This window comes from Meles meles, chromosome 1 (assembly GCF_922984935.1).
Source record: "Meles meles chromosome 1, mMelMel3.1 paternal haplotype, whole genome shotgun sequence".
NCBI classification, from domain to species: Eukaryota; Metazoa; Chordata; class Mammalia; order Carnivora; family Mustelidae; genus Meles; species Meles meles.
This window is the reverse complement of record NC_060066.1, coordinates 175,481,208-175,500,584: the sequence shown is the minus strand read 5'-3', so window position 1 is coordinate 175,500,584 and position 19,377 is coordinate 175,481,208. Positions and strand designations below refer to the sequence as shown.

The window sequence follows — 19,377 nt, the reverse complement described above, 5'->3', positions numbered from 1 at the left end:
TATCTGGTATAGTCTTCTGAATGATAGATCTAAATTTTACTCTGGCAAAGACCTTAGTTTAAACTTAACTACCCATCTCCAAATAAAAAAGCATCAGTAAACTATGGAGTCTTGTTTTTAAAATGTCCTCATGCTGGCAGAGTAAGTTCTTGGCTTGAAATCAAAAAGAACTAGACTTTTTTTCCTCTAAAACTGTAACTGCATATTACTTTTTTTCTTCTAAATCCTCAAAAAGAAAGCCTTCTTCCCTGCATCCCCCAATTAGAAGATATATCTCTTTGCATGTAGTGACTATAAAACTAGGTACCTGTACATTGTGTACACAGTGATAGAAGGTGGCAATAGTATGAGATGGAAATATAAAATCCTAGTGGTCAGGTGTATTTACCAGTTGTAGTTGTAATGTTTAATAACATCAAAGTAAGAGTATTTCTATCTTTGATAGAGAAACATTATTTGTGGTGAATTAAGAATTAAGTGAGAAGTATTGAACTGAATTCAGAAGTTACTATTTTTACTTCCTGAAATTTTCCCACACCATTTTACAGCTCCTCGCAGGTTTTTTTCATTTAGCTTTATCTTTCCATATGACAGAAATTCTTTCATTTTCCCTCCTTACTATGTTTTGTTTAAGAAACTCTTGGACTTCTATATCATAAATGCATTTCATTTCTTCTTTGCATTTTGATCAGCATATCTATATAGCTACCCTCAGGACTTTGCTGTCAGAAATGTGGGCATTTCGTACATTTGGGAGGGTGAGCACGGGAAGGGCATTTAATTAAAAATAACTATACTGTGTTTCTTTATCTCAGAGTACTATTAATCCTGTAGATGCAATATATCAACCTAGTCCCTTGGAACCTGTGATCAACACAATGCCTACCCAGACTGTCTTACCTCCAGGTATGGTATTTGCAAAAATGTTTCAATTTCATTGATTAGAAAAAACTTATTTTGTACAGCTATCATAAATCTTGAAGGGCTCGTTTTTGGTTTTATTGTTTTGTCTTTTTTTTTTTTTTTAAGATTTTATTTATTTGATAGGATGAGAGAGCACAAGCAGGGGCAGCGGCAGAGGGAGAGGGAGAAGCAGACTCCCTACTAAGCAGGGAGTAGCCTAATGTGGGGCCCAGTCCTAAGACCTTGGGATCATGACCTGAGCAGAAAGCAGATGCTTAACCAACTGAGGCACCTAGGTACCCCTCGTTTTGTTCTTTAATAAACAAAAGGAATCAGAAAAATACGGAGCAGCAGAAAATGAACTGGAAAAAGATGATAATATTTTTGGTTTGGGGGATTTTTTTAATACAGTGAAAGAGCTTTTGGTTTTCATAGTGATATGAAAGGAAAACATGGTTACTAAGACTTAGATTAGCTGGTGGGACAGAATCCTATGACCCAGGATTCATGCTACCAAAGAAATCTTAATATACATTGACCTACTTGAAGGTAATCCAGAAACTTTCTATTTTGGGATACTTTTTATAGCTATGAAGAATACAAATGTTTTCTTCTTGGTGGTGGACTCTAGGTAATGGAAGGGAGAGGTGAAATTTGTAGCCTATTAATTAGAAAGACCTGTATTTTTAAGTATAGAGTAATCAGTAGTATTTTTTTTTTAAACTAACAAAGGAAGGCTTAGGGACAACAGCTATGTGTATGAATACCTTTTACCTTTTGTTGAGTCCAACATTTCTGCTTTCTCAATGATTAAGTCAGAAATTGTAACCAAAAAATCCCTTTAAAAATACTTTAAAGTAGGGGTGCCTGGGTGGCTCGGTTGTTAAGCATCTGTTTTCAGCTCAGGTCATGTTCCCAGGGTCCTGGGATTGAACCCCACATTCGGCTCCCTGCTCAGCGGAAAGCCTGCTTCTCCCTCTCCCACTCCCCCTGCTTCTTTCTGTTCCTCCTGTCAAATAAAGTCTTTAAAAAAAAACCTTAAAAGTATGTGAAATGCTTTTGTGAATTTTGATTCTTTAAGAGAATGAACATAATATCTTGAGCTAAAGAGGAAATACTACTGTGCCCCATTTTATTTCTTTAAAGATTTGTGTATTTTTAAGATTTATTTATTTATTTGTCGGTGTGAGAGAGAGAGAGAGAGACGCACAAGCAGGGGGAATGGCAGGCAGAGGAAGAAGCAGGCTCTCTGCTGAGCAAGGAGCCCAATATGGGACTTGATGCCAGGACTCTGGCATCATGACCTGAGCCAAAGGCAGATGCATAACCAACCGAGCAACCCAGGCGCACCTAAGGATTTACTTATTTTAGAGAGAGAGAGAGCATATATGTGTGTGCAAGAGGGAGAGGGAAAGAATCTTAAGCAGGCTCCCCACTGTGCGCAGAGCCTTAGCGCAGGGCTTGATTCCATGACCCTGAGACCAGACCTGAGCCAAAATCAAGAGTGGGACACTCAACCGATTGAGCCACCCAGGTGTCCCATGTGCCTCATTTTAAAATGATTTTATGTGTTTTGATGCTTAGAAAGACTTTATCATCAGAAGTGTTTGCTAGTTTTATAGAGCATTTTTACTGAGGTTTTGGCCTGCCTCGATTAGTCTCTTGATATCCTAATGTTTTAGTGCTTGGTAGTATATCACCATTGAGTTTAAAGGCGAGAGAAGGTCCGGAAGAGGGAGCAACATGGAACTTGACTTAATGGAAGACAGTTTCAAAAATTACTGATCTTTAGGATTTTGAATTCCACACTATTGCAGTTAACACAGTTGTATTTGGCTTTTTTCTGACTTATTTCATATGTTCAAATCTTCTAGAACCTTCTCAGTTATGTAAGTCAGAACAGCGTCCATCTTCGCTACCTGTTGGACCTGTATTAACTACCTTGGGACATCATCAGACTCCAACACCAAATAGTACAGGTAAAAATTTGTGTAATTTCTTTAATTCTTATAACTCCCCATTAACATTTAAGATTTGTGTTTGATTGCTGATGGGAAAAAGGGTGAAATGTGTTCCATATTTGTGTTGGAGATACAATTTTACCATCATTCTCTACATTAAGTGGTTAACTTTGGATAGAACCAGAAGCTTGAGTAATAATTGCCTTTTTTTTTTTCTTCTTTTTGGAAGATTTTATTTATTTATTTTGACATGGAGTTGGGGGAGAGCAAGTTGTGCCACAGGCAAGGCACCAGCAGGCAGAGGGATAAGCAGGCTCTCTGCTGAGCAGCAAGGAGCCTGATGTGGGGCTGATCCTAGGACTTTGGGATCAGGACTGGAGCCGAAGGCTGTTGCTAAACTGACTGAGCCACTCTGGTGCCCCAGATTTATTTATTTATTTATTTTTATTTATTTATTAGGAAACAATATTACATTAGTTTCAGATGACACCTTAGTGATTTGACAAGTTTATACGTTATGCTATGTTCCCCCAAGTGTGTAGCTACCGTCTGTTCTGTTAATTGCTGTTACACTATCATTGACTATATTCCCTATGCTGTGGTTGTTATTCCTATGACTTACTCATTCCAGAACTGGAATCCTGTATTCCCCTCTCCCCTTCATCCATTTTGTTCAACCCTCCACCCCTCTCCTGTCTGGCAACCATCATTTTATTATCTATATTACAGGCCTGATTCTGCTGTTTATTTATTTGTGGAGTTTTTTTGTTTTTTTATGTTTTTAAATCATAAGTGGAGTCATGTGGTATTTGTCTTTCTCAGTTGGGTTTATTTCACTTAGCATATTATACCCTCTAGGTTCATCCATGGTGTCTCAAATGGCACAATCTCATCCTTTTTATGGCTGTGTAATATTCCTCTGCGTATGTCTGTGTGTGTGTACACAACATTTTCTTTCATTATTCACCTGTTAATGGGTACAGGTTGCTTCCATATCTTGGCTATTGTAAATAATGCTGCAGTAAGCATAGAGGTGTGTGTATCTTTCTGAATTAGTGTTTCTAACACTTGTTATTTCCTGGCATTTTGACTTTAGCCATTCTGACTGGTGTAAGGTGATATCATTGTGGTTTTGATTTGCATTTTGATGATTCATGACGTTGAGCACCTCTTCATCTGTCTGTTGGCCATCTCTACTTCTTTGGAAAACGTTTATTCAGTCCTCTGGCGCCACCCCCCCCCCCCTTTCTTTCTCTGCCCCTTTTTAAATCAGATTATTTTTTTTGGTATTGAGTTGTAGAAGTTCGTCGTATATTATGAATATTAAGCCTTCATTGGACATATCATTTGCAGATCTCTTCTCCCATTCACTAAAGTTTCTTTTTGTTGATAGCTTCCTTTGCTGTGGAAAAGCTTTTGATTTTGATGTAATATTGTTTATTTTTGCCTTTGTTTGCCTTGCCTCAGGGAGACGCATGCAGAAAAACATGCTACAGCCCATGTCAGAGAAATTCCTGCCTATGCTCTTTTCTAGGATTTTTATGGTTTCAAGCCTCACATTTAGATCTTCAATCCATTTTTGAGTGTATTTTCGTGTATAGTGTTACAAAGTGTTCCAGTTTCATCTTTTACGTGCAGTTGTCCAGCCTTCCCAGCACCATTTATTGGAGAGACTGTCTTTTCCCCATTGTATAATCTTGCTTCCTTCGTCCCAGGTTAAGTGTTCTTGCCTCCTTTGTCCTGGATTGACTGTATAATCATGGATTTACTTTGGGGGGTATCTGTTCTATGCCACTGATAGTGTGTCTTTATGGCCGTACCATACTGTTTTGATCATCATAGCTTTGTAGTATATTTTGAAATCCGGTGTTATAATACTTCTGCTTTATTCTTCTTTCTCAGGACTACTTTGGGTATTTGGGACTTTTCTATGGTTCTGTACAAATTTTAGTACTATTTGTTCTAGTTCTGTGAAAATATATTCTGTTTTCTTATTGTTTTAACCTGAATGACATCATGTGTTTCTGTGACTTACTCTTTTCCATTTAACAGAGAACATTTAGAGAGCTTTCTGTGTTTATACTGTTAGGTCTGCAATGTTCTTTTTATGGCTGACTGGACACATATTACCTGTTTTTCTGTTGATGGACATTTAGGTTGTTTCCAGGATTTTCCTATTACAAACAGTGCTTAAGTGAATATTCTTGTACAAGCACTTTTGGCACATATATTTTTTTAAGGTTAAATGTATCATTCTTTCACATTTTTGCTTCATTTTAACATGTATTCTCTTTATTTAGACTATGGCCTTTATTTTTTTCTGTAATTTACAGGCATACTCTCAGTGTTAGTGTTAGATTTATTTCTTGTTTGAAAACTGATTAGTTTTATGTTGAGATCAACTCAAAGGAAAACTTCATGCTTTTGTCTCTGTTATGCCTTGAGGAAGTAGGAGGTGAGCCCGTTTGTTGCTCCACAGATTTCTTTCCTAGACAGGACTTTTCCTCCTGTCCTGTAATAATGAAAATTACCTTGTGACTTTAGCCCATTTTGAAGTTTGAATTAGTAAAGATGCTGATACTGTCTTCTGAATTTGAAAGAAAGCAAAAATAGCTCTTATTTGAAGTTCTTGGGAATATACAAGTAATTTGAATAATGAGCTTGAAATGTTTGGCTGACTTTTTTCTGTATTTCATTACTTGTATCACCTTTTGTTCATTTTAAAAATAGTACCTGTGTTTTCTTTTTTGTTTTGTTTTGTGTTTAATATAAAAGGGTACTCTAGGAGACCTGGGTTAATCATCTAACTCTTGATTTCGGCTCAGGTCATGATCTCAGGGTCTTGAGACAGAGCCCTGCATTGGGCACATTTGGTTGGTGTGGGGCCTACTTAAGATTCTCACTCTCCCTGGGGCTCCTGGGTGGCTCAGTCTGGGATCGAGCCCTGTGTCAGGCTCCCTGCTCAGAGGAGAGCCTGCTTCTCGCCTGCAGCTCTGCTTACTTGTACTCTCTCTGTCAAATAAATAAATATTATAAATAAATAAATAAAAATTCTCTATCTCCCTGTCTCTCCCTTTCTCCCTCTCTCTCAAAAAAAAAACCAATGAAACAAACAAAAGGATACTTTGGTTTCTCTTCAGATTATATAAACTCTTTCACCTTTTACTAAAGAAAGCATTATGTCAGCTTGGAAACAACAGCCAAAATTGTCTGTTTAGAGATACATAAAATCGGTTACAAACTTTGAAAAAGTGGGTATTCTTCCTGTGTACATTTAGAATAATTATAATAAATAATTTAGGATATAAATTATTTCACAAGATAACTTTTAAAATACAGCAGTTTAGAGTAGGTATATTTAAAGGACTTTTAGAAATGAAATTAACATGTGATTTATTTCTTGCCTTTTTCCAACCTAATTTCTTCTTCACCTTACTTAACTCTCTCTCTGATACAAAAAAGAAACAAGGTAACAACTGAGGAAAAAAAATAATATTGTTTGTTCTTATAAGAAAAACTCAATTTTTTGTGGGTTTTTTTTGTTTGTTTTGTTGTTTTTTTTTTTGCTTTAGTTCCCAAACTCATTTTCTTCTTGGACACATTTTTAATTGTGTGATCACCTGGAGTGTTTGCATGTTACTTAATCATTTTTAATTCCTGGGTGGTTTGGGAGCATTATTATTATTATTATTCCTATTTCAGTAAGAGAAAGTGTCTTTCCAGTTTTATTGCCAGTATTGCAAGGGGCGGGGAATTTAAAGTTACTTGCTAAGATGAACTATTTTTGGAATTTCCACAATAAGATTACCTTTTTTGGTGCAAACTTTTTCAGTTATGTTTTTCAAATATCTTCGTGAATGTGACAACTAAATGTGGCAGGTGGATGTGCTTTTTCTCTAACTGTTGACACAAGAATGGGCTAACAATCCATGGGTGACTGTGGATTCATTTTTGTTGCTGCTGTTTCTCAACTTCTATAACTGTGGCCTTGGTTTTTAGATTATTACCAGCATTGACTTAATTAAATTTGATCTCTGTCAAGCATCTGTAGCATATTGGCATAAATTGCCAAGAGCCTGTAGGTGCTCTGTAAACACTTGTTGAATTAATCTCAGTAGTCCTCCATGGTTTGATACTTTTATTGTTTGTCACTAGACAGTGAATCATGATCACAGAGATTAGATAGTAGTCTTTCTGTGGATCTCTGTTAATTTCCATTTCCTTAGACTGCTTAGGTATAGAAAGATGTTTTTTCTAGTCCTTTTCCTTTTCCACATTCTTCCCATAGTAGACCTCTGTTTTTCTCTGCCCCTGAGCCCCAGGCACCTGACTTTGACGTAGATAGAAAAGAAGTAAGGAGTTTGGATGGTGAGTGCTAGGGCTGTGTGTGGTGCTTTTGTGTTTTCATGTGGCTGCCAAAACATAATGACTAATGTGAATGGGCTATCCTGGACAATATTTTAACTTTCATGTGGTCTTTGGTATTCTTTCCATTATGCATTCTCATTATGTCCCTGCTGCATTTTTAAAATATCTGGTTCTTTAGTATAAAATAGGAGGTCTGGCTCTTCATTGGTATTGTATCTGTTGTGGGGCTTCTGACCCCAAAACTCACACACTGTGATTACAATTGAAAGACCTCCCTTTCTAATTATGTATATTTATAAATGGGAGCATAGCAGTTTTTCATTGAAAAGTCTTTGTCCCATTCTATTACGTGATTTGCCTTTTTCTTTGGCTAGGTTAAGTGTTGATTTTCTTTACAGAGAGTGTAAGGACTTCTACCAACTTAACTTTTCTTGATTTTAGAAAAGTCTGTTTTGAATCCATCTCCCTAATTTTCCCTCTATTACCAACATTGTCTCCTAATTTAAAATGTTTTTACTTCCTAGGCAGTGGGCACTCACCACCTAGTAGCAGTTTGACTTCTCCAAGCCATGTCAACTTGTCTCCAAATACTGTCCCCGAGTTCTCTTATTCTAGCAGTGAAGACGAATTCTATGATGCTGATGAATTCCATCAAAGTGGCTCATCCCCAAAGCGCTTAATAGAGTAAGTAATTGAGCTATGTATTTAAATGACTCTTAATTTTAAAAATTAATTTTATTTTGAGACTGGTGTGATTGACAGACTCCCTTATAATACAGCTGCTTTTTTGATTGGCTTATTGTGACTTTTGACTTAATTCAAATACTTTTGACTTAATTCAAATAGAATAAATTAGCATCAGCTAAAGTAATATGCCAGTATTGTTCATTGAACTCCTGACATTAGTTCCATAGCGCCAACATTAGGAGAGGGTCAGATGAGAGTGAGAAAGCTAGAAAGTATTATACAAGTAAGAGGGTACCATTCTGGTTTTATATTAGAGTGGAGATACACAACACCTATAAGCCAGGCACTATACTAGTGGAGGAATGATCCAGAGCTGAAAAAAGCCCCAGTTCCTGCCTTCAGGGAACTTGGTGCAGGCATAATCCAATGGGATCTGTGCTAAGCACAGAAAGCCAGGGAGCATTTTGAAGTCCTTAGAAGTGAGGGAAGGATTCACAGAGGAGGGAGGAGTTGTGATTTTAAGTAAGGTAAGAATGTGAGTGAGCAGGGGGAAGGGACATGCAGTAAGGAGGGGAAAATGGAAGTGTTTTCTTGGAGAGAGAACCCTTTTATGGCAGGCCTGTAGACAAAGGGAGAGGAGTTGGGCGACTTTGGAGGAGCTGTAAATTGTTGAATTTGGCTGTAGCATAAGTTGTTTAAAAAAAAAAAATGCAGAAGGTGTTGGAAAGGGCCAGGTCATCTAAGACTCCTTTAGCCTTTTACGAATTTTGGACATTTTCTCACAAAAAATAGTAGTTGCTGGTCAGGTCTACATTTTAGAAAAATAGACAAGGTAATAGCATGGGAGTGAGGGAAGCATGTGGATTCCAGGCAGATTTTGATAGATATTGATGATAGATTTTCCCTCATTACAAGATATTTGACTGTTTTTTTACCATTGTAAAAGCTGGGTATGCAGCTCTTGATCCTTGGGTTTCTAAATTCCAGCTCCACGTTGGATATAGAGATTGCTTTAAAAAATTAATTAAAAAACAACAACAACAGGGGTACCTGGGTGGCTCAGTCAGTTAAACAGCTGCCTTTGGCTCAGGTCATGATCCTGGGGTCCTTGAATCGAGCCCCATGTCACGCTCCCTGCTCCGTGGAGATTCTGCTTCTCCTTCTCCCTCTCCCGCTCTTCCTGCTTTTGTGCACTCGTCACTCTCAGATAAATAAAATCTTCAAAAACAACAACCAAGGTGTGTGATCTTAGTCAAGTTATTTAAACTATTTAATCCTCAGTTTCCTCATTTGTAAAATGAGGATAAATAATAGTTTAAACTTCAAGGGGTCATTGTGAATTTTTAATTGAGAATAATGTCAGTCAAGTGCTTAATAAAGTATCTGGCATTAAGCACTCAAATATATGGAAAGCAAATTAATATTTATTTGCTTTAATGTTACTTGTGTTTATTAGATACAGTTGGCATAATTTTTGTTGGGCCTTTTTCCAACTCTGCTGCTTTCTTAGGAGTTGGTATTATTGTTACAGCTTGAGGTTTGCTTTGTAGGATGGTGCAAATTTGGAAATGATTATATGTGAATTTGTAAGCCCAGTACATCAGCCACCCAGCCAGTCCTTAGGCCTCATATCTTGGTTTCTTTTAATAAGAAATACTGTATGGGACTCTGGTTTTTTCTTTCTTTCTTTCTTTTTTTTTTTTTTAAGATTTTATTTTATTTATTTGACAGAGAGAAATCAAGTAGGCAGAGAGGCAGGCAGAGAGAGAGGGGGGGAACCAGGCTCCCCGCTGAGCAGAGAGCTGGATGCGGGGGCTCGATCCCAGGACCCTGAGATCATGACCTAAGCCAAAGGCAGAGGCTTAACCCACTGAGCCACCCAGGCGCCCCCTAGTTTTTTCTAAGTGTACACATGAACTGAGAAATACAGTATTCCTATACAGTTGGATCATAACTGTTCAAAATCTCAAAATTTGTAAGGGAAATAATGGACTGGTTCACGAAGTTTTGTGTCTTAGTGGATCAAATTCAGTTTTTGAATGTGGAAAAAAGTGAACTGTCTGTAATATAGGTGTGATACAGTGACTGGTAAGCCATGAGACTAAAGGAAGAGAGATTTGAACCCACAACTCAAGACCAGTTTAGCAGAAAGGCTTGGTTTAGCATCTTGGTTTCTTAATGGTATATGGGGGGAAATAAACTATTCAGAAACCATTATTAGCAGTTTGCTAGTAGGAATTAGCTTTAATTTTGAATTTTTTTTTTTTTTTAATGATAGTGGGGTTAAAAGGAAATAAGCATTTGGAAGAAAATTCTGATAAAACTCACTATTGATTTTTGATGTTTCCAAGCAAGTTTTCTTTAAACAGAACCAAGAATGATATCTTATATCGAACATTAGGTGTTACGCTAAACAGAGTACAATTGAATATCAAAACGGATTCATCTGTCCTCCAGAAGCATAAAACCATATTCAGGAAAGCTTGTAGTATCTGAGTCTGGCCCCAATTTCAAGGGGTTCTCCTGAAATTTTTATGAAATAGGAAATTTTAAAATACTTAGTTGTACAAGTAATAGGCATGTCTGCAGAGTCACTGGTAGGCTCATGGGCTTTTCTGTTTTCTCCTTGTAAGCATCCTTCTCTGTTCTCTTCTGGTACCCATCCCATGACAAATACACAATTGATGAACCTCCCATTTGAAGGGGCTCAGAGTTAATTAAATTCTATGTCCAGCTAACCACTGGATTCCTTTTCTCCCTCAATTTTATGCTCTCCTTGTATTCCCTAATCTGTATTCCCGAACTGGTAGGGACTGCAGATGTTTTATTTGCCCAGCAGAGTGTTCGTTGACTTTTGGGGGGTGGTGGTTTGTTTTGTTTATTTTTATTTTATTTTATTTATTTATTTGACAGAGAGAGATCACAAGTAGGCAGAGAGGCATGCAGAGAGAGAGAAGGGGGGAAGCAGGCGCCCCACTGAGCAGAGAGCCCGATGTGGGGCTCGATCCCAGGACCCTGAGATCATGACCTGAGCCGAAGGCAGAGGCTTAACCCACTGAGCCACCCAGGCGCCCCTGTTCTGTTTATTTTTTTAAAGATTTTATTCCTTCATTTGTCAGAGAGGGAGAGTACAAGCAGGGGGAGCAACAGGCAAAGGAGAAAAGCAGGCTCCCTGCTGAGCGAGGACCCTGGGATCATGGCCTGAGCCGAGGCAGACACTCAACTGAGTGAGCCACAGAGCCTTAAATCCCTTCAAATTGAGTATGTTGGCTCCAGGTCTGTATTCTTTATAATCTAGCCTAGTTCACAGTATTTATGGTCTCTGCCTGATCTTGATAGGCATTGAGCCTGCGACACCTGCTGGTTATCAGCTGCTACTACTTGTTTTTTTACTCTGAGGTCAAGTTTCTGTCTACTGTTTTTCCATCTCTGAAGGAAGAGAATGTGAAAGTGTTTTCATTGCTCACTTTCTAAAGACCTGCAGTACTGATAGCTTCTATGTGAACTATGTCACTAAACGGCATGGTTGCACACAATTATAAACTAGATGGAAGTTCACATTGGAAAGAACTTGTGCTTTGGAGCCAGACGTGCATTTGAAATGGCTCCACTGCTTACCAGCTGTGTGACCTCAGGCTGGTCACTGAACCTCTGAGCTGAACATCCATGTATGAGGAGAATAATCATATCTACCTTACACAGTTGTTATGATGGAAGTTAAATTGTTACGGAGACAAAGGCACAGCATTTGGCACATATCTAAGTACTCAGTAAGACTTTGGATTCTGTTATAATTCAGTTCAGCCTTCACATTTTTTGGTTTAGTTTATGATATTATGATTACATACTATACAGATTAGTCCATTGCAGATAAACCTTTCCTGTATGCGTATCATTTTTATCGCTGTTGCTGGTTTTTTTTTTTATTCGTTTATTTGTTTATTTACAGCATAACAGTGTTCATTGTTTTGGCATCACACCCAGTGCTCCATGCAGTACGTGCCCTCCCTATTACCACCACCTGGTTCCTCAACCTCCCACCCCACCCCTTCAAAACCCTCTGGTTGTTTTTCAGAGTCCATAGTCTCTCATGGTTCATCTCCCCTTCCAGTTTCCCTCAACTCCCTCTCCTCTCCATCTCCCCATGTCCTCCGTGTTATTTGTTATGCTCCACAAATAAGTGAGACCATATGATACTTGACTCTCTCTGCTTGACTTATTTCGCTCGATGTTGCTGTTATTTTTTAACTGCATTCTTTTAGTTCGTTCTCCTGATTGAGGTAAATTATGAAATAGATAAATGAGAATTTATCACCTTTTTCATTTTGAGCTTTAGTGAACATTTCATTTGGCCCAAACATGGCTTCTAACCTGAGTATAAGAGAAAAGCACAGCATAGATCTGACCTTCGGAATTGCATCTAAGATACATGTTTTAAAGAATTTGGGGGTTTTCGGGGCGCCTGGGTGGCTCAGTGGGTTAAGCCACTGCCTTCAGCTCAGGTCATGATCTCAGGGTCCTGGGATCGAGTCCCGCATCCGGCTCTCTGCTTGGCAGGAAGCCTGCTTCCCCCTCTGTCTGTGCCTGCCTCTCTGCCTACTTGTGATCTCTGTCTGTCAAATAAATAAATAAAAAAAAAAAAAAAAAAAAAAGAATTTGGGGGTTTTGGTGAATGGATTTTAAAAGATTGACTCTATTTTGATGATACATCAAAGAGCCACAAAACATGCAGCTCTTTTATTTAATGATAATTTGATCTCTCTTACCATTGGCTTTCAAAACTGGTGAGGTAGACATTAGTTTTAGTACCTTATGACGTATACTACCAAATTATCAAAGAAGCAATATTTAGTTAACCTAAGGATTTTTGAAAAATAGATAAAAGAAGGTAAGTAACCAGGACAAACTATGTTTAAGTTAGAATACATATTGATCTAATATTTTAATATTAGGATGTTCTAGTATTTTAATGTTCTAATATATGTTGGAGCACAGATTTTTTTGGGTAGGGAAACTATTCTCTACAATACTATAGTGGTGAATTTGGCAAAGTTCATAGGATGTCCACCACCGAGAGTGAACCCTAATGTAAACTGTGGACTTTGAGTCAGAGAATAATGTGCTGCTGTAGGTTCATGAGTTGTTACTAGTGTACCACTTTGGTGCAGACTGGTGATGGTATGGGAGAGATGTTGTACATGTATGGGGAGAAAGGGTACATGGGAATTCTATACTTCCTACTTAGTTTTGCTATGAAAAACTCCAAAAAAAAAATCAGTTTATTATTAAATAAAAAATCAAGAGAAGGTAAGTAATTAGGGCAAAGTGTGTTCAAATTAGAATATATAATAGGCTTTACATCCATAAATTTTTCACAAAAACTGGTTATATGTGTACTCTTTTATAAATAATAATCTGCAGTGTGAAAAATTGGGCTTTCTTTTTACAGTTAAGTGAACTGTATGCCTTTGATTATTTTATTAATACACAAGTAATCCTGGGTGAGTTACGATTACAGGTACTATAAGAGAGGAAGCTTTGTTTAAACCTATTAATTAGCTCATAATTTCAGTTATCATAAATTAACTTTTAAAAAATTACCATGCTTTTTTATTTTGTAATTTCAGATACAATTTTTAAATGACTGGGAAGAATGTTAAATACCATTGTGGGCTTTTATCAAAGGATCTCAAAAATATAGACACAACATCTTTTGAGACTTAAGTAATAGACTTGGCAATTTTTCAGATTCTAGAAATTGTTGCCGAGAGGTAATATGTAATTTTATGCAAAGTAATGTGACAAGAAAATGAACTCTAGTTTTAAACTTAGTTGCAGAAGCAAAACTCTTACTAATTTTTGATAACCTTTCAGCATGGCTTGGTTGAGCACACACTATGCAAAAAGCACAAGACAAGAAACAGTCATCACACTTTACAGTCTCAGAATGAGGGTGACAGGGAGTTGGAAAGTTGTGTGTGTGTGTGTGTGTGTTGGAAAGTGTGTGTGTGTGTCTGTTGGAAAGTGTGTGTGTGTGTGTGACCAGCTCACTGTAAGTCTAGCTTGCTTCTGCCATCTGTCTGCCTGTATTAGTTTCAGATAGATTTATAGGTTAATGTCTTACTAGGACTGAATTGCTTTCTTAAAAGGCTTAAGAAGATAATTACTGCCTTTTGGTTTTTTTTTTTTTTTTTAAGTTCCTCTGGATCTGCCTCAGTCTTGACACACAGCAGTTCAGGAAATAGTCTAAAGCGCCCAGATACCACAGAGTCACTTAATTCTTCCATGTCCAATGGAACAAGTGATGCTGGTAAGTGACCTTGGAGAATTTAACCTTTTTTTTTTTTTAAAGATTTTATTTATTTACTTGACACAGAGAAATGTAGGGGAAGTAGGAGAGGGAGGAGCAGTCTTCCTGCTGAGCAGGGAGCCCGATGAGGGGCCCAATCCCAGGATGACCAGAGCTAAAGGCAGACGCTTAACTAACTGAGCCACCCGGGTGCCCCCGATGTAACTCTTTCTCTTAAAAACATTTTGTTTGAAAAAAAGATTTGTAGCACTGGTAGCATCCACATATTGGCCCAATTTAATACCAGTCTAAGCAGATCTGTTTTATTTTAGACCTTTTCGACTCACATGATGATAGAGATGATGAAGGGGAGGCAGGGTCGGTGGAAGAGCACAAAAGCGTTATCATGCATCTCTTGTCGCAGGTTAGGCTTGGAATGGATCTTACTAAGGTAAGAAATTTGGCATTTGCTGTAAGTCTTAACGTGTACGTGTGGATTCTCAGTGATTGTACAGTGAATGTGGCTTACAAATGTAGCATAATGACATAAGCTCTGTTACACTTGTATTTTAATATACATGGAAATGAATAAACTGAGAATTTTTATAAATGGATGAAATATGTAAACTAGAATTCATAGAAATACAGTATATGTGGATAATATGAATTAGATTTGGGTTTTCTTGGGGGCAAACAAAGAATAATGTTGAGTTTGATTAGTAGTTACAGATAAAACCTTAAGCAGTATAGTGTGCCCAGAATCAAAACGAACAGAGTTCTGAAATCTTGGGCTTAGGGGACCTGTGTTTACATCCTCTGTCTGCTATCACCAAGCCGTGTAACCTTAAGCAGTCCCTTCCTCTTTGTTCTTTATTTTTCTCATGTAAGATGGACATACAGGGGCGCCTGGGTGGCTCAGTGGGTTAAGCCGCTGCCTTCAGCTCAGGTCATGATCTCGGGGTCCTGGGATCGAGTCCCGCATCGGGCTCTCTGCTCAGCAGGGAGCCTGCTTCCCTCTCTCTCTCTCTCTGCCTGCCTCTCTGCCTACTTGTGATCTCTCTCTGTCAAATAAATAAATAAAATCTTAAAAAAAAAAAAAAAGATGGACATACAGTGGCCACTTCACAGGGTTGTTAAGGATTGGAACAGGTAGTAAATGAGAAATGGTATGACACACAGTGAGCCACACAATGAATTTGAATTTGAATTTAAACTTAGTTCTCTAAACAGAATGCCCTGTTAAGTTAGGAGACTAGAATATATGGGTGCCTATTATTTATCTCACCACTGTGCTGGAAACCTCATCCTTGTACTTATCTCACAGCTCTGCAGAGGTGTTACTGTTAAGATTTTATGGATGAGGAAACTAAAACTCATAGAGGCTGAGTAACTTGGCTGAGTCCTAGTAACTGGCAAAACAGATTCTAGTATGGTCTGTGATCTCAAAATCCAATCTTTTTACTTCCATGTCTCATCTTAAAGACCTGAGCTACAGGTCTTTAACTTTCATCTTGGTTAGATTGTTATTCTGTCTGGCTTTAGTAAGTTAGTAAAATTAGGATTCTCACTTTTGTTATGACTAAATCAAATACAGTGCTAGATAGTCTTTGACATCAGTCAGCTTTATTTTGGTTTTGGATTTAGAGGGCTACTGAGGAAAAAAAAACTAATCCATGATAATTTCTAATAAGTGTCTGTAATCAAACCCTTTACCTCAAATCTAACTGAGAACAGAAACACAAGGCTAGCATTTATTTGTGGAATCCAGCGTACTTGGCAGGAATGTTCTAGGTTTGTCCCAGAACTTTTTCAGTGATCATTAGATTGCATTTATTAGAGCAGGATTATTACTTCAGATTTGTAAGTTAGAGCTTAATTTTAGATGTTGACATCTAAATATTTCTATTCAGTATCTTCCACCATGGTCAGTTTTGGTCTTTAGTAATGGAAGACTCATCAGAAGATAACTTGAACAATACCAGGTTTATTTCATGCAATGAGAAGGCTAGAAGTAGAGTAGTTGTGGGACTGATTAATTCAATCAGTTGTGTGTTAAAAAGAAACTCTCTGTACTTCCATATTGACTTTCACATTCAGGCTTGTCTTCTTGTCATTGCAAAATGGGTGTCACACTTCCAGTCATGCCATCCTTAGGCAAATAATGTCAAGAGGCAGAAAAATAATTTCTTTTCATGGATTTGTTGTTGTTGTTAGGGAAGGATGGTCTTCTCCTGAAGTGGCCCCTCAGACTTCCTTTTATTTTTTTTTTTATTTTTGACAGAGTTCATAAGTAGCAAGAACAGCAACCGGGGGTGGGGGGGGGGGGAAGGGGAAGCAGGCTCCCTGCTAAGCAGAGAGCCCAACGCGGGGCTTGATCCCAGGACCCTGAGACCATGACCTGAGTGAAGGCAGAGGTTCTACCCACTGAGCCACCCAGGCACCCAGACTTCCTTTTTTTTTTTTTTTTTTAAAGATTTTATTTATTTATTTGACAGCACAAGCAAGGGGAGCAATAAACACTTAACCAACTGAGCTACACAGGCCTCCTGGTCCCTCAGACTTTCAAGTGAATCTCGTTGGCCAGAGCTATGTGTGTGCCCACACCTGAGCCAGTCACTAGCAAGGGAGGTTAAATGATACAGATTAATCACATTCACCCCGTGAGATCTGTGACCCTCATGGCTACCTAGAGCCTGAACCTGAACTGAATCAGAATTCTGTTACTAAGGATGAAGCAGGGTTGTGCATAGGCAACCAAAAGTGTCTGCCATAATCAGTTTTGTAAATCTTGCCTCACATAGTTTTCTCTGCCAGATAATCTATATTTGGTCCATAGACACTATAAACTTGTTATATTATGAAAGATACAATTTTTTTTACCAAAAATGTTAAAAATTAGCTATTTTAGAAATCTTTACTGGCACAAAGGGCTGTGGTTGCTAACAGATTCTGAAATCTTGATGCCTTTAATGCATTCCAGAGTATTACAATAATACAATAATTTTTTTATGTTCACTGTATAAGTACATCATTAGTATTTGATGTAGTGTTCAATGATTCATTAGTTGGTATACACCCAGTGCTCATCACAACACGTGTCCTCCTTAATACCTATCACTTGGTTGCCCCATCCCTCCACCCCTCTTCTGTAATCCTCAGTTTGTTTCCCAGAGTCCAGAGCCTCTCATGGTTTGTTGCCCTCTCTGATTTTTTTCCCCAGTGCATTTTCCCTCCCTTCCCCTAAGGTCCTCTGTTCTATTCCTTATGTTCCACATTTAAGTTGAAACCATACGACAATTGTCTTTCTCTGCTTGACAGTGCCATAAGTTTTTATCTCATTCTCCTATTTATAAAATGTATCTTCTCACCTCAGATACTTTTTAAAGTTATTTCCCAAGCACTTTGTAGTGTTTGGAAGTACTATAAAGTCACGTCCCATTTACCTCACTTGGTCTTCAAAGTAGTTTTGTGTTTTTGTTTTTTTTTTCTTCAGAGTAGTTTTAAGATATAAGCAGGGCATGGGATTATCCTCCTTTTACACAAACCTAGGGATGTCGAGTTCATTTTCCAGGGCCTCCTTACATGAAGTGGCAGCAAAAGTAAGTATTTGAACCCAGGTCGAAGACAATCTAGCCCTGTTCCATTTACTTGACGTGATGGCTGGTATCAGTGTAGTGCTAAAAACATTGAAGGTAATCTGTTGAATGGGAGTTCTCAGGAAAATTTTTTAAGTAGGGAGGAAAATCATCTTTTTATTACATATCAAATTTTGGTTTTTGGCCATTTCTTCTTTTTGAATTGCCTGTTCAGTTCTTTCGTCCATTTTTCTGCTGGTAATAATAATCTTTATCTTTTCTTTTAAGAGCTTTTTATATATTAAAAGTATTTACTTCTGGGGTGCCTCACTGGCTGAGTCGTTTCAGCATCCAACTCTTGATTTTGGCCAGCTATTATCTCAGGGTCATGAGATTGAGTTCTGTGTCTGGATCTGTGCCGTGGGTGAAGCCTGCTTGGATGCTCTTTCCCCTCTCAAAAAAAAAAAAAAAAAAAAAAGGACCCCTGTTTTGTTATTCAGCATTCTTTCTTGGCATTTTTAATTTCTCTGTTGAAGAGTCGTAAGTTCGTTGCACCAAGTCAGCACGTAAGCTTACCTACCAGTCTAACCATATTAGATTATGAACATACATAGGAAGAAAACATACATAGGAAACAGTTTACTTAAAATGTAAACTCTGGAGTCTTACTATAAATATTCTAAATGTTAGAGCCACAGTGTCCTTTTCTAAGCTGTGTTCCTTCAGTCAGTCTCTTACGTAGTCTTTATATACCCAGCCATAGTGGTCCACTGGTAATTCCCTGTCACACGTATTTCCTTTCTCTGCCTCACCCCCCCCCTCCGCGATGTCCATGTCTTGTTCTTCTGTTTTCTCCTCCGTTACAGCCATACTCTTACCTAAGACTTTCTCTAGTGCCACCTCATTGAATCATTTCCCAGCTCTGCCTTCATTCTGGTCCTCCAGCAGAACATGATCTTTCCCTTTCCTGAACTTCCAGGACACTTCAAACATCTCTTGTACATTTGTCACATTCCATCTAAAGATTTTTTTTTTTTTTTTTTTAAGATTTATTTCTTCAGAGAGGGTACATGCATGAGCTGAGTGGGGGGAAGGATAGAAAGGGAGGGAATGGGGAAGAATCTCATGCAGACTCTGTGCTGAGCATGGAACCTGATGGAGGCTTGATCCCACGACTCTGAGATCATGACCTGAGCCGAAACCAAGGGTTAGGTACTTAACTGACCGAGCCACCCAGGCGCCCCAGTATTCCACTTAAAATTTAAGTACTGATGGTATTCTCTCATCTTTACCTTTGCCTTGTCCACAACATTTAACACAGGATTTTGAATATAGTAGATGCACCGTAATTACTAAATTTAAGGAAATTTTTGTTTACTGTGGTGCTCCATAATGAATAATTTATAATCTGATAGACATTTCAGAAACTGTTATTTCATTTCCTAATGAAATACTTCTCTTTTTAATTGGTTGCTCCTAATCTTTCTCATTCCTTCTTTCCATATTCCAGTTTACTATTTTTTTCTCCTCTGCCACATTCCTAGGCCCTCAACATTTTTCTTCCTGGGGTCAGCCCCGTAGTAGAAAGAGTTCA

At 38.1% G+C, this 19,377-nt stretch overlaps 1 protein-coding gene across 8 annotated transcripts in view; it reads left to right on the top strand.

The window, feature by feature from the left end:
• The window catches only part of OSBPL9 (oxysterol binding protein like 9), a 180,742-nt gene that overhangs the window by 149,896 nt on the left and 11,469 nt on the right, over nt 1-19,377 (top strand). For all 8 annotated transcript variants that reach the window (XM_046028113.1, XM_046028122.1, XM_046028115.1 and 5 more), the window contains 5 exons: nt 816-906; nt 2,778-2,882; nt 7,757-7,916; nt 14,117-14,229; nt 14,541-14,659. In XM_046028113.1, the coding sequence (XP_045884069.1) occupies nt 816-906; nt 2,778-2,882; nt 7,757-7,916; nt 14,117-14,229; nt 14,541-14,659 (588 nt within the window). The remainder of the gene's footprint in view (nt 1-815; nt 907-2,777; nt 2,883-7,756; nt 7,917-14,116; nt 14,230-14,540; nt 14,660-19,377) is intronic.